The sequence below is a fragment of the Dermochelys coriacea genome, chromosome 1 (genome assembly GCF_009764565.3).
Source record: "Dermochelys coriacea isolate rDerCor1 chromosome 1, rDerCor1.pri.v4, whole genome shotgun sequence".
In the NCBI taxonomy this organism is placed as follows: Eukaryota; Metazoa; Chordata; order Testudines; family Dermochelyidae; genus Dermochelys; species Dermochelys coriacea.
In genome coordinates this window covers 327,031,409-327,045,722 of record NC_050068.2, presented here as the reverse complement: position 1 = coordinate 327,045,722, position 14,314 = coordinate 327,031,409, and the positions used below count along the sequence as shown (strand labels likewise).

The window sequence follows — 14,314 nt, the reverse complement described above, 5'->3', positions numbered from 1 at the left end:
CATAGCACATGTGCTTTCACTACAAGGTCGCATTTTGCCTCTTATTGAGGGTATGCCGGTTTGGTGTGAGAGATTACTCACGCAGGGCTGGGCAGCAGAATTCGGCTTGCAGGCAGCCATGGTAAGCTACAGTCTTTTGGCTTCTTTAACCTTCATAACATGTGGGAATGGTTTCAAACAGCAGTGCCCTCATTTCCCATACGAAGTAGCCGTTGGGTTGGCCATTAAAAATGGGTTGGCAATTTAAAAGGAGGGGCTGCGGTTTCCGGGTTCACGTGCAGCAGAAACCCAATTAACCCTCCCTCCCTCCCCCACCCCCAATTCTCTGGGATAATGGCTTCACCCCTCCCCCCACCGTGGCTAACAGCGGGGAAGATTTCTGTTCAACCACAGGCAAACAGCCCACCAGGAATGGGCACCTCTGAATAGCTGCTTACTAAAACCACCCTATTTCAACCAGGTGACCATGAATGATATCACCCTCCTGAGGGTAACACAGAGAGATAAAGAATGGATGTTGTTTGAATGCCAGCAAACACCAGGACTATACGCTGCAATGCTTTGTTCTGCAATGATTCCCGACTACGTGCTACTGCCCTGGTGTGGTAAAGTGTCCTACCATGGAGGATGGAATAAGGCTGCCCTCCCCAGAAACCTTTTGTAAAGGCTTTAGGAGTACAACCAGGAGAGCTTTATGGAGATGTCCCTGGAGGATTTCCACTCCATCCCCAGACACGTTAACAGACTTTTCCAGTAGCTGTACTGGCAGCGAATGCCAGGGCAAATTAATCATTAAACATGCTTGCTTTTAAATCATGTATAATATTTACAAAAGGTACACTCCCCCGAGGTCTTCTCCGCCTTCAGGGTCCGGGAGCCCGCCTTGGGTGGGTTCGGGGGGTACTGGGTCCAGGTCCAGGGTGATAAACAGATCCTAGCTGTTGGGGAAACTGTTTTCTCCGCTTCCTTGCTGTGAGCTATTTACAACCTCCTCCTCATCTTCCTTGCCCCCAAATCCCGCTTCTGTGTTTCCTTCCTCTCCTTGGACGGAGTCAAAGCACAGGGTTGGGGTAGTGGTGGCTGCACACCCTAGAATGGCCTGCAGATCATCATAGAAGCGGCATGTCTGGGGCTCTGAACCGGAGCAGCCATTTGCCTCTCTGGTTTTTTGGTAGGCTTGCCTGAGCTCCTTAATTTTCACGCGGCACTGCTGCGGGTCCCTGTTATAGCCTCTGTCCTTCATGCCACTGGAGATTTTTTCAAATATTTTGGCATTTTGTCTTTTCGAATGGAGTACTGCCAGCATGGATTTGTCTCCCCATACAGCGATCAGAGCCCGTACCTCCCGTTCGGTCCTTGCTGGAGCTCTTCGGCGATTCTGGGACTGCATAGTCTCCTGTGATGATGAGCTCTGCATGGTGACCTGTGCAGGTGAGCTCGCTATGCTGGCCAAACAGGAAATGAGATTCAAAAGTTCACGGGCCTTTTCCTGTCTACCTGGCCAGTGCATCTGAGTTGAGAATGCTGTCCGGAGCGGTCACAACTGAGCACTCTGAGATAGCTCCCAGAGGCCAATACCGTTGAATTGCGTCCACAGTACCCCAAATTCGACCCGGAAAGGCCAATTTCAGCGCTAATCCCCTTGTTGGGGTGGAGTAAAGAAATCGATTTTAAGAGTCCTTTAAGTCGGAAAAAAGGGCTTAGTCGTGTGGACGGGTGCAGGATTAAATTGAAATAACGCTGCTAAATTCGACCTAAACTCGTAGTGTAGACCAGGCCAAAGCGCGTGAGGTGATATCTTTTATTGGACCAACGTCTGTTGGTGAGAAAGATACATTTTCAAGCTTACACAGAGTTCTTCTTCAGGTCTGGGAAAGGCACTCAGCGTGTCACTGCTAAATACAAGGTGGAACAGACCGTTTAGTATAAGTAGTTTACACGGTCCCTTGAAACACGTGTTAACTCCTTATGCCAAACAATCTGTTCCACCTTGTATTTAGCGGTGACACCGAGTACCTTTCCCAGACCTGAAGAAGAGCTATGAGTAAGCTTGGAAGCGTGTCTCTTACTCACCCGTAGACGCTGGTCCCATAAAAGATCTCACCTCACCCACCTGAGGTGGGCTGAGTTTTTTCTCACTGACTTTATGGGGAACTGGACTAGCCCTTTAGCCAGCACCCTGCACCCTGCTCCCCTAGTTTTGCACGCTGCTTCCTCGATGGGGTTAAATCGTCCGAAGTCCACCTGCTAATTCTCGCTCATGCCCATGAGACACTCTTTTGAACAACCTCCCCTCCCCGCACCGCGCTACAGATAAACCGTGCGGGCTAAACCAGTCCCACAAAGCGCCAAGGCAGGGAAAGGCTTTGACTGAATCCGATTGGCAAGAGTCAACCCTGGGAACGGGTCTTGCAGACACGCGGCAGCTCGGACAAGGCCGCCGGGATGCGCCCAGCTCCCCGCGCCGCCTGAACGGGTAACACGCAAACCGCCGGTGGGAGCGGCGGGGGATGCTTTGCCTTTGCCCCAGAGCTGACGCGCGGGGGGAGGCGGGAGAGACGTTTTTAAACAAGCTGGAGGGGGGGGGGGGAGAGGAGGAGAGACCGTGAGTGTCTCAGGGGAAACCCGCGCGGCCAAACCCTTCCTCCGGGCCGGAGCTGCTCTGCTCTGCTGCCTGGAAATGGCTGCAGCCGGGGCGACGCCGCGCCTTGTTTGCCCTGGCCCAGCCGGCTCGTGGCAGCAGCGGCGGCCGAAGGGCAGGAGGCCGAGCGCGGTGGGGAAAGGGCGGGTGCCCGCAGCGGGCCTGGGCTGAGGACACCGAGAAGGGGGCCGCGTCCTGCCTGCGCCCTCCCCCGGCTCCGGGCGGGAGCAGCAGCCACAGAGGCGCGCTCCGGTCCAGGCCAGCCGCGGCAGCGGCGCCCTGACTGAGGCCGAGCCCAGGGCGGACACGTGCGCCAGCCCCGCGGCTCCCGCTCCATGGTGTTGACTCTTCTGGGCCGCCGCCTCCTGCCGCTCGCTCTCCCTTGCCGGCGGCGGCGGCAAACTGCGGGTAAGCGTCCCCCCCACCGCCGCCTGGCGCGGCCTCGGGGCTGCCGGCCCCGCCGCCCGCGGGGGAGCCGGCGCGGCCTGGAAGGCGACGCTCTCCCCCCAGGGCTGTTTGCCCTAAGCGGGAGGAGCCTCTCCCCGCTCCTGCGGGCGCGCAGCCTCCTGTCTTGCTCTAGGTGGCTCCCAGACGCCTCTCGTGCGGCCGTGGGCAGGAGTTTGTGCCCGGTTCCTTCATGGGGGTTGGGCGGGCACATGGATGCCTCCTTCCCCCCCCCCCCCGTCCGCCCACCCGCCAGCTGCATTGGGGGGCACTGCCACGTGCTTGCGCAGGGGTGGAAAAAAGCGTGGCTCACCGAATTCTAAGCTGCTCCCCATGGCTGCCCTTACCTTCAGGGCGGAGACATGGCCCGCAGAGTGCAGAGGGATCCTGCCTTGTGCTCCTCCCTGGCCGGGGCTAGGTTAAAAACAACTCTGCTACCCCAAAATGTACCTTCCTCTGGAAAAAAACAAACAAACAAACTTCCCTCCACCCTGGTTCGGCTCCTTGCTGTAACCCCTCTTCTCTAGTGCAAATCGCCTATATCGTGCTAGGGCTCAGCGGCCTCAATTTAGATCCCCTCTGGAATCACCCCTTCTTACCTTATTTTCCTCCCTTCCTTGATTTCTCCCCCCCGAAATCTGTCTGTTGGTAATCAGCTGCCTGCTGCCCTTCCACATCTCAGATCCCTTCCAATGATCATCCTGGCTCTTTTTGATCCAAGTGGTTTCCAGAGCATGGAGCATTGCATATGGGGATCTTTAGCAACTTGCATCTCTGTAGAAAAGATTAACACAACTCAACTCACTTCTGTTTTATAAAATATACAAGCCTGCCAACAGCAATTCCAAACAGTGGGTCCCCACACATGCATAAGCCACACCTGTGTGGATGTGCTTGGCCTGACCATTTGGGTGGTGCTGCACCTGTGCTGGCTGGGGCCCAACGAGATGCTAGGCATGCTCTTTTGGCGATTAGGGCTTCTACATGCCTGCCCAGTAGGGTTGCCAACTGTCTAATCACACAAACCCAGAGACCCTCCCCCTGTCCTGCCTCTTCTCTGAGGCCCTGCCCCCTGCTCACTCCATCCCCCTGCCTCTGTTGCTCACTCCCCCCCACCCTCACTCACTTTCACCAGGCAGGTGCAGGGGGTTGGGGTGCAGGGTGTGGGCTCTGGGAGGGAGTTTGGGTGTAGGAGGGGGTTGGGGTCTGTGCTTACCTCAGGCGGCTGCCAAAAGCAACTGACACACCCCTCTCACAGCGGCTCCTAGGCTGGGAGCCCAGGGGGTCTCCGCTCGCTGCTACCTGCAGGCGCTGCCACCGCAGCTCCCAATGGCTGCAGTTCCTAGCTAATGGGAGCTTCAGGGCGGGGACAGTGCCCAGAGACCCCCACCCCAAGGTCCGCAGGGACCACGGCTGCTTCCAGGAGCAGCATAGTGTGTGGGCAATCAGGAAGCCTGCCTTAGCCCCGCTGTGCTGCCGGCAGTGGCTCTTTTAAGTCGCCTGGGCCCTTGGGCAGTTGCCCCCTTTGCTCCTCTCATCGGCGGGCCTGAAAATATAGGAGTAGCAATTGTGCACCTGGCAACTTGCCAGGTTCCCCTTAGTTGGGCAATATTTGGGCCATCCCTACTAAATATAATATTTAAATTATATGCATTCCACACTGTTTCCTGCAGTTGACTGAGGCATCTGCTTCCTAGACTCTCCTGTATCATTGTACCATGATACCATTTACTGTCTCATCTAATTTCCTGCTTCATTTGACGGAGAGCCTGCTCTGTGCTTTACATATGAATGTTAACATTCTTCATTTTCTCTCTTTAAAATTCAGTCTCCATAAAACCTTGGCCTCTACTGAAATTGCCAACAAGGGTGCAGGCTCTGTGATGTGGACACCAATCCATTGGTACCTGGACTAAGACAATCAAACAGCTGTCAAATAGTAACAACCTTTTCTCACAGTGACCTGTACAAGTGAAAGACTGTCTCTCTCTTAATCACTTTTGAGCCATCTAGTCCCTCAAGTAATTAATTTTTCAAATATTTTCTCATATGATGGACAGCATTTTCCAATTGTTGTTTGTTTGTCCCCTGTTCTTAGACTATGGAATCTATGATAAAGTTACTGCGGGGTGGGATTAGAAACAACTAACAGACACTTAACAGACTAATAGGTCGACTTCCATTGGCAGGCTTCCCAATGGATTGTAGCCCAGCAAGGTTTCAGTGCATTGTAAATGATGAACCCCCCCCCCGCCCCGGCCAGGAGGGGGGGAGTATGAGTTAAAAGATGCTCTTCTCTCTTACGGATACCTGCAAAAGCCCTGCTGTGTAAATGCTTGGTAGTTGGGGGGTTTGGGATGAAGGGGGAAAGGGAGCAGCTTTTCTGTGGCAATCAACTAAAGCTAAATCAATATCAGTCTTTCTTAAACCTATTTAAAAGTACCTACACAAGGAGTTTGCACCAATTTAACTACATCAATTTAGAAACCAGTTTATTAAATGGATGTAATTTGTGTTTGTAGTCCAGATATTAGCATTTCAATCTTACAGAAAACTTTATTTAAAAATAGTTTTAATGAGAATTTTTAAAAGGTAGAATCACTTCTGTTGGTTATGATTTTATAAAAGCTTTTTATAAAGTTTAAATTTTGGGCCAGATTGAAGCTGATGTTATCCATTGAAAGGTATGAAGAAATACAAGGTTTGGTAATTCTATTTTGCTTGCTTTCTTCCATTCTTTCCTTTAGTGGTCTTACTCCTTTGGTATTATTTATTATTATTTATAGTTTTATAATAATAAACAATCCCTTTCTTGTTTCACTTTTGTTGTTTCTTCATTCTTTGTTTTATTCATTAGTTCTTCATTTTAGTTCATTATTTTAAATGTTTGTGAAGCAGCTTTCTCTCTGATTTATTTGTAACTTAATACAATCCTTTTGGTTGTTTATTTTTAGAGCAACATTTACATTTGGAGCTAAAGAAAAATTTAAAATTAATTAGGGAGAAACAAGTAGTGGCTGGAAAAGTGATTATTTTTCATAATAATTGTATGTCTACATTTCTTAGAGTACTTATATTATGCTTGGCTAGTTCTGGTCAGTTTCAGGACAGCTGACAATTCAGTAGGTGAGGAGATGTATCTAACCTGTAATGTTAGTCTTCCTTAAATTATAGATTTTTAAAATTTTCAAGTTGGAGTGTTATCTAATGATTGAGGAAGTTTCTAGAAGATTGGTTTGTGCCCTGACTGAACTATTTGCTGGCAACAAATGATTTTTTTTTCTCTCTCCAAAAATCTGTGTGTATCTTGTTGGGGTGATATAGGGAAGCAGGTATCGTATCTGTTGTGTGTACGGTTATGGGGATTTTGATCTCCAGGGCTATTAATCTGGCACCTTTCACAAGCACTAAACTCACATACAAATCCCTTAAAAGAAATAATAACTACAATCAATCACAGGTTTCAGAGTAGCAGCCATGTTAGTCTGTATTCGCAAAAAGAAAAGGAGTACTTGTGGCACCTTAGAGACTAACAAATTTATTAGAGCATAAGCTTTCGTGAGCTACAGCTCACTTCAAATGCATCCGATGAAGTGAGCTGTAGCTCACGAAAGCTTATGCTCTAATAAATTTGTTAGTCTCTAAGGTGCCACAAGTACTCCTTTTCTTTTTACAATCAATCAAAAACCCTTAGTTAGCCTTGCATTTGGTTACCTGCTGCAGATTCTGCAGTACTTGAGCAAGTTAATTTATTATAGGCTAGCACTGAGGTCAATAAAGGTCCACATTGGTTTGTCCACCTAACTAGCTAGTATTTATTCTGCGTGGTGGGTCTTTTCTGTTTTCTGTGCCTTTCTTAACTTCTTCAGTCTGGCTGTTTCTTAGTTTCGGTGGCTGTTCTCTTACAGTTTCATGGCATCCAGCTTCTGTAGACGTTCCAGTTAAAAGTGTGTTTTTTTTTTAAAATATTATTAGTAATACAAAACTATTTTTTTCAGTTTCTTTGTGTATTTACACATGAGTGCTCTTTTTTAATCTTAACTGTTATCCAGTTACACAGTATCCTTTCTATAATATGATGCACAGAACTAGGAAGTCCTTTGTAAAGTGCCTTATTTACCTCTATTTGTGTTCTATTTATGGTGATAATTTTCACTGAGGAGTGTGGAAAGAGCTTTTATAGGCATCATAAACATTGAGACACAAGTTCAGGGTCAACTCATTGCTTCCATGGGGAAAATTGCACAGAAGGGCCAGGAATATCTGTGTATTTCAGCTTGTGGAGTTTTTATAGAATCAGTGGAGGTATGTGATTTCTCCCTATAATCCCATTCTGATGGAATGAGTAAGGAGCACAATATTCCAGATCTTGGGGTGTCCCAGGTACTTTGGGGCAATCATGTAGATCTTGGGACCTATGGAGAACCTTTGACCTATTTATCATCCTAGGTGTTATAATATTTTTTTAATTATAATTTCAAACAGTTATCCCTTTCTTCTCCAGCCCCCAAAGTTCTGTTCCTGCTGGCCCACAAGTGGACACTGAAGCAGTCAGTGAAGAGAATCAAGCGGTCAGTTCCACAAGAGTGAGTAGATACAGCCCTCTCTTCAGGATTTATTTCATTCACTCCCTGCTTGGCCCTCCCCACTCAGGGTTTCCTTTACCTCATCCCTGATGACTCATTGATCAGAACTTTGTGAGTTTAGAAAGAAGAATAGGAGCGCTTTCTGGGAACAGAAGAAATGAAATAATATACAGAATGGGCTGTGCGGGGGAACGCATTGAACCATTGTGTCTGAATTATTGATGCACACAGGATGAATTCTTTTTGGAAGGGGGAGTAATACAAAGTAGGCAGATTTAGCTGTAGTGAGATACGGACAGCAGGAAAGCCCATGTGGCCAGCTGTATGATAGTTGAGCACTGACACTACCAAAGCAGTTGAAAATAAGGAGAGCTGGCAAGGGAAGAGGCCAGATTTGCTGGAGGTGTTGCATGATTCTTCTTCAGTGCCAGCTGGGAGAGATTCCAGGAGTACCCATTCCGGGAAAACTTTGAAAAACTGATGCTACCTAAAAATGTGACCTTCTTTTTTCCTTCCCCTGTCTTTCATAAAGACAAACATAAATCACTTATTCTCCCCTTGGTGCGGTACGGTGTGTCTTCCCTGATCCTTTCACTCTCATTTCCTTATATAACCCCAGAGTCTTTTCTGGAAGTAGTCCTTTCCTGTCTGAGGCCTTGTCAACACTAGAAAATGTTTGCCAGTAGAAATATACCAAGATAGCTATAAAGGAAAGCCCCACGACTGGAGATGCATTTTATACCAGTAAATTAGTTCTTTTGCTGGTAAAGCTTATACTAGTTGTCTAAATGAAATGATCTATCCTGGCAAAAGGACTTTTTTACCAGTATAACTGCATCTATGCCAGGGCTTTTGCCTGAACAGCCATGTTGGTTAGGGGTGTGATTCCCCTTGACCCTGCATATCAATGTAGCTATGCAGCAAAACTTTTAAATATAGACCAGGCCTGAGCCTGACCCAATGTATTGTTTGTCAGGAGCGCTTTTTTCTGTCTTTCTCGGTCACGATCTCTAATCCTAATCCTTTACTCCCCCTTCCCTGCGTTGTTCCTCTACTGAGACTACTGAGTTTGCCAAATGTACCTTTGCATGTAATTTAACTTACACCTGTGCAAATCCATTGACTCTGGAGTTGCCCAGGTATAGCTTGATGCAGAATTTGCTGCTTTTTGTTTGGTTTGTGTATGTTGCATGTTTAAAAATATAATTTTTTTAAAGAGCAAAAGATTTGGAAATAAACCATTTTAAATGGTCCCTTTTCTTCCCCAGGACTTTGTACCGCTCTGTGCCTTTAAATATGGAAGCTGTACAAATGACATCCTTGAAACGTCCTCATTCTGAGGATGATGTGGCTAATGTAGATGAAATTAAAAGGCAAAAGATCTCAGAAGAGTCTTCTAAGACAGGAAACAATTCTGAGCAAAGCATTGACATTGTAACTGAACAACCTGGAAAACCTTTGCTTGAGGACAAGAAAGATAATATAATCCTGAATGAAGAAGGTGAGGAGGAAGATAATGAACTGGAGGAAAGTGATGAAGAAGGGGACCCAGAGAGCTTTGCAGACATGATGAAGCATGGACTAACAGAACTTGATGTTGGCATTACAAAATTTGTTAGCTTTCACAAAGGGTTTTCTGGAATTTTAAAAGAGAGGTAACTTTTCATCTTGCAATCCTCTGTACTTTAATTCCTTGTATTAGCAATTATTCCCCATTTTCCTTCTCTGTTTAGCCTAGGAGTCAGACACCATCATCTTTGGTATAACACCCACATGTATCAAGATACAATAGGATTATCTGCAGGTGTGCTTCACTGCTTTCTTTTCTGAAAACTAGGGCTCTGAGAAGGCTTTAGTTTGTACATGGCTGGTACCTTTCTAAAGTGTTTGTGTTCTGCTGAATAAAACTGAGAAAGGGGACTCTAAATGATAGGAAGATAATCTTATATTCATTTCCAATTTGACTTACTTTCTGCCAACTATGTACAAAATATACAGTCTAATTACAATACATACAGTACACGTTAAAAGTACTGCTAACCTATGTAAAAGACGTGACAAAATATTTATGATCCAAAAGTCAAATTTTTTTTGAAAAAAACAAGTTAAAGTTGTTATGTGATGATGATCTAATAGTCCCTTTTGGTGCTAAAATTTTATAAATCTTGTCAGTTATAACATTATGTACAAAGAACTTGAAAATAATTTAGGCTATCACAAATTTTACACTGCCTACATAATAAACTCCTTATTCCTATTTCATTACAACACAGCATTCTTAACTCTTACTTAAAATAAATACTGTCTTTCACCAGAAATCTCAAAACATAAATGCAAAACCCTTCTGAAGAAACAGTGCACAAATTGTTGCACCAGTCCAGCAAAGCACTTAAACATGTTTTTGCCTAATCAGTTTCAAATTAGTCATCCTGTATGTACATAGTTTTGCCATAAATAGATATTGTTACGCACTTTTTCTCTGAAACTGCAGATACAACATAATCTTAAAAAAAAGACATTCTGTTATCCCTGTTTATTGGTGGATATTCGTTATAACTATGAAAAATCTTTCTTTTGAGAGATCTGATAAGATAATGACAGCATCACTTACAGTACAGACCCGTTCATGCGTGAATCTGCTTAACGTGCAGTAGCACCATGCCTCCCAGTGCTATCTATTTAACACATGAGACTCGTGACACGGTACAGGAACTTGCTACGTAGCACTACAGATTTGCTCACTAACTCACTGACATAGAAATCGACTGGAAGTGCAGAGCAGAAACGTGTTGTACGTCTTTACCGATATTGGTAAAAACGTATCATGCATGCTTAGTCATTGTTACGCTAGAGAGATATATAGTAATATATATATACTACATTAGCAAATTTTAACTGTAGGCCTAATATAATGGCAGAGGGCAAGCGTCAGCGTTCCTACACTGTAGACGAAAAGCTAGATGCAATAGATGGAGTAAATAGCGGAGAAACCCGGGCCAAAGTTTCAGAAGATATTGGGATTGCCAAATCTACTCTCCGATGATGGCTAAAAACAAATCTAAACTGAATGGCTTTGTACAAAATATCGATTCTGTTGTGGGGCTTAAGCGAAAACGTATGCGCTATTCAGCAAAACCCACAATAGACAAAGCCATGTGCACGTGGTTTGCTCAGGAAAGGCTGAAAGGAATGCCGCTAAGTGGGCCAATTCTTCAAGTCCAAGCGACCAAAGTTGGAAATTTAACGGGATGGATCATTCCAAGCCAGCAAGGTGTTCATAAGTTGTTTTAAAAAGCATCATGGCATAGCGCAGGTATCGATTTCTGGAGAAAGCCGATGAATCGGCCGCGAACGCGTTTCCCGCCAAGTTAAAATCTATTTTACAAAATGAAGACTACCACGAAGAACAACTTTATAATTGTGATGAAACAGCTTTATTTGCAAAACTGCTACCTGATAAGACTTTCGCCTTTACTTACAAGACACAGAAAACAGCTGGATTTAAAAAGATAAAAGATTGTGTGACTCTTCTTTTTTGTAGTAATAAGACAGGCAGCCATAAGCTTGCCACTCTTCTTGTTGGCTGCTTTCATAACCCTCACTGCTTTAATCACCTCAGTAGAGCCAAACTGCCAGTAATGTATGCTAACAGCAAAAATGCTTGGATGATGAGACACATTTTTGATGACTGGTTCCACAACAGCTTTGTTCCAGCTGTTCATAAGCATCTGTGGTCGAAGAAACTCAAAGCCAAAGCATTTTTTCTACTTGACAATTGTCCAGCCCATCCTCCAGCCAAATCACTGGTATCGAGCAATGGAAAAATTTGAGTGCTATACCTACCATTCAACACAACATCAAAAATTCAACTTTTAGACCAGGGCATTTATTCAGATATTTTAAAAATAATTATCGACGGGAGCTGATTTTGGCGATCATGTCATGCATGTCTTCAGCCATTTCCGAATTTCTGAAACAGTTAAACATGAAGGAAATTATTTATTTAGTTAAAAAAGTTTGGGATGGAGTAAAACAAAAGTCCATTGAAAACTGCTGGACGAAGGTTCTCGGTGATGACTTTTCTGTCAAAGATGGCTCAGACTCGGAAAACTCCAGCAGTGGCACTGATTCAGAGCCAGACTTTGAAGGATTTTCAGAAGAAGACGTTCTACAAACACGCACACAGACAAAAGAGGTTAAAGGTAAACTTCGCTTTCAAATGATAAAAGATTTTTAGTTTGGATACGTCTCCGGAAAACATTGGTGGCTGGAGATGGATGAAGATTGCCCGACTTCAGAATTTCTGTCCGAGGAAGAAATATTAATGGGCTGCGAGGCTACGTCGGACTGCGAAAGTGATGGCAAGGATGTAATTGAAAAGGTCAAAATTTTGCCCACAGAAGCCCTTAGTGCTGTAGCAACTGTTATAAGATTTGTGAAGGAGCAAAATGCGGAAAATATCGAAACCATTCATCTGCGGCAAATGAGACTTCATAAGAAAGAAGGAAAAAAATGCGATCCAGAAAGAGCAGAAAATAATGGCATTTTTTTTAAGTGAATCACAGACACTTTTTTCAGCATGGCCCTCTTAACCCGTGGTCCGTTAACATACGGTCGTGATGGCTTGAATCCCGACATCTGCACGTAAACGGGTCTGTACTGTATTTGCATTCAGTTTTGGGTGAATACCAATGAGAAGTGTTTGGTTATTTGTTCAAATTAAAAAATGTGGATTCATCACATCTTTACTTTAAACTCAGTTGGGCAAACATAAGCTTGATACTGTCTTGACAGAGATGTTTGCAGTCTCATTATGGTCCTTCAAACCCCCCCCTCCATTTTGACCCTTTTGACTTTTATAACGTGATTTTATAGAGGTTTGATATGTGCATGTGTGGATTTGGATGTAATGCAATAGAAACATCTCACAGTGAAGCCTCATTTTCCCCTCTTTCAGCATTTCACAATCAGTTGACAGTTTTTTCTCTCAGCTGTTCTAAAATTCTTATTTTAGAAAATACAATTTATCCTGGCTATACTAATGTAGAAAGAAAGTCCTTCATGTTCCCTCTACTGGCACCAGAGTAGCAGCCGTGTTAGTCTGTATTCGCAAAAAGAAAAGGAGTACTTGTGGCACCTTAGAGACTAACAAATTTATTAGAGCATAAGCTTTCGTGAGCTACAGCTCACTTCATCGGATGCATTTGGTGGAAAAAACAGAGGAGAGATTTATATACACACACACAGAGAACATGAAACAATGGGTTTATCATACACACTGTAAGGAGAGTGATCACTTAAGATAAGCCATCACCAGCAGCAGGGGGGAGAAAGGAGGAAAACCTTCCATGGTGACAAGCAGGTAGGCTAATTCCAGCAGTTAACAAGAATATCAGAGGAACAGTGGGGGGTGGGGTGGGAGGGAGAAATACCATGGGGAAATAGTTTTACTTTGTGTAATGACTCATCCATTCCCAGTCTCTATTCAAGCCTAAGTTAATTGTATCCAGTTTGCAAATTAATTCCAATTCAGCAGTCTCTCGTTGGAGTCTGTTTTTGAAGCTTTTTTGTTGAAGTATAGCCACTCTTAGGTCTGTGATTGAGTGACCAGAGAGATTGAAGTGTTCTCCAACTGGTTTTTGAATGTTATAATTCTTGACGTCTGATTTGTGTCCATTCATTCTTTTACGTAGAGACTGTCCAGTTTGGCCAATGTACATGGCAGAGGGGCATTGCTGGCACATGATGGCATATATCACATTGGTAGATGCGCAGGTGAACGAGCCTCTGATAGTGTGGCTGATGTGATTAGGCCCTATGATGGTATCCCCTGAATAGATATGTGGACAGAGTTGGCAACGGGCTTTGTTGCAAGGATAGGTTCCTGGGTTAGTGGTTCTGTTGTGTGGTGTGTGGTTGCTGGTGAGTATTTGCTTCAGATTGGGGGGCTGTCTGTAAGCAAGGACTGGTCTGTCTCCCAAGATCTGAGAGAGCGATGGCTCGTCCTTCAGGATAGGTTGTAGATCCTTGATGATGCGTTGGAGGGGTTTTAGTTGGGGGCTGAAGGTGATGGCTAGTGGCGTTCTGTTGTTTTCTTTGTTGGGCCTGTCCTGTAGTAGGTGACTTCTGGGTACTCTTCTGGCTCTGTCAATCTGTTTCTTCACTTCAGCAGGTGGGTACTGTAGTTGTAGGAATGCATGATAGAGATCTTGTTAACTTAGGCTTGAATAGAGACTGGGAATGGATGAGTCATTACACAAAGTAAAACTATTTCCCCATGGTATTTCTCCCTCCCACCCCACCCCCCACTGTTCCTCTGATATTCTTGTTAACTGCTGGAATTAGCCTACCTGCTTGTCACCATGGAAGGTTTTCCTCCTTTCTCCCCCCTGCTGCTGGTGATGGCTTATCTTAAGTGATCACTCTCCTTACAGTGTGTATGATAAACCCATTGTTTCATGTTCTCTGTGTGTGTGTATATAAATCTCTCCTCTGTTTTTTCCACCAAATGCATCCGATGAAGTGAGCTGTAGCTCACGAAAGCTTATGCTCTAATAAATTTGTTAGTCTCTAAGGTGCCACAAGTACTCCTTTTCTTTCTACTGGCACCAATTCACTGTCTCTCTTTTTCTTTTTTAAAAGA

General features: G+C 44.8%; 1 protein-coding gene across 5 annotated transcripts in view; it reads left to right on the top strand.

The window, feature by feature from the left end:
- The first annotated feature begins 2,334 nt into the window (after positions 1-2,334).
- The window catches only part of PUS7 (pseudouridine synthase 7), a 43,707-nt gene continuing 31,727 nt past the window's right edge, over positions 2,335-14,314 (top strand). Inside the window, exons 1-4 of one of the 5 annotated variants that reach the window (XM_038381204.2) lie at positions 2,724-3,049; positions 4,914-5,106; positions 7,590-7,671; positions 8,940-9,326. In XM_038381204.2, coding sequence (XP_038237132.1) covers positions 8,968-9,326 — 359 coding nt within the window. In that variant the 5' untranslated portion in view covers positions 2,724-3,049; positions 4,914-5,106; positions 7,590-7,671; positions 8,940-8,967. Of the gene's footprint in view, positions 2,495-2,604; positions 3,050-4,913; positions 5,107-7,589; positions 7,672-8,939; positions 9,327-14,314 lie in introns of those variants that run through there. The other 4 variants (XM_038381214.2, XM_043497219.1, XM_038381198.2 and 1 more) reach the window with 4 other exon arrangements.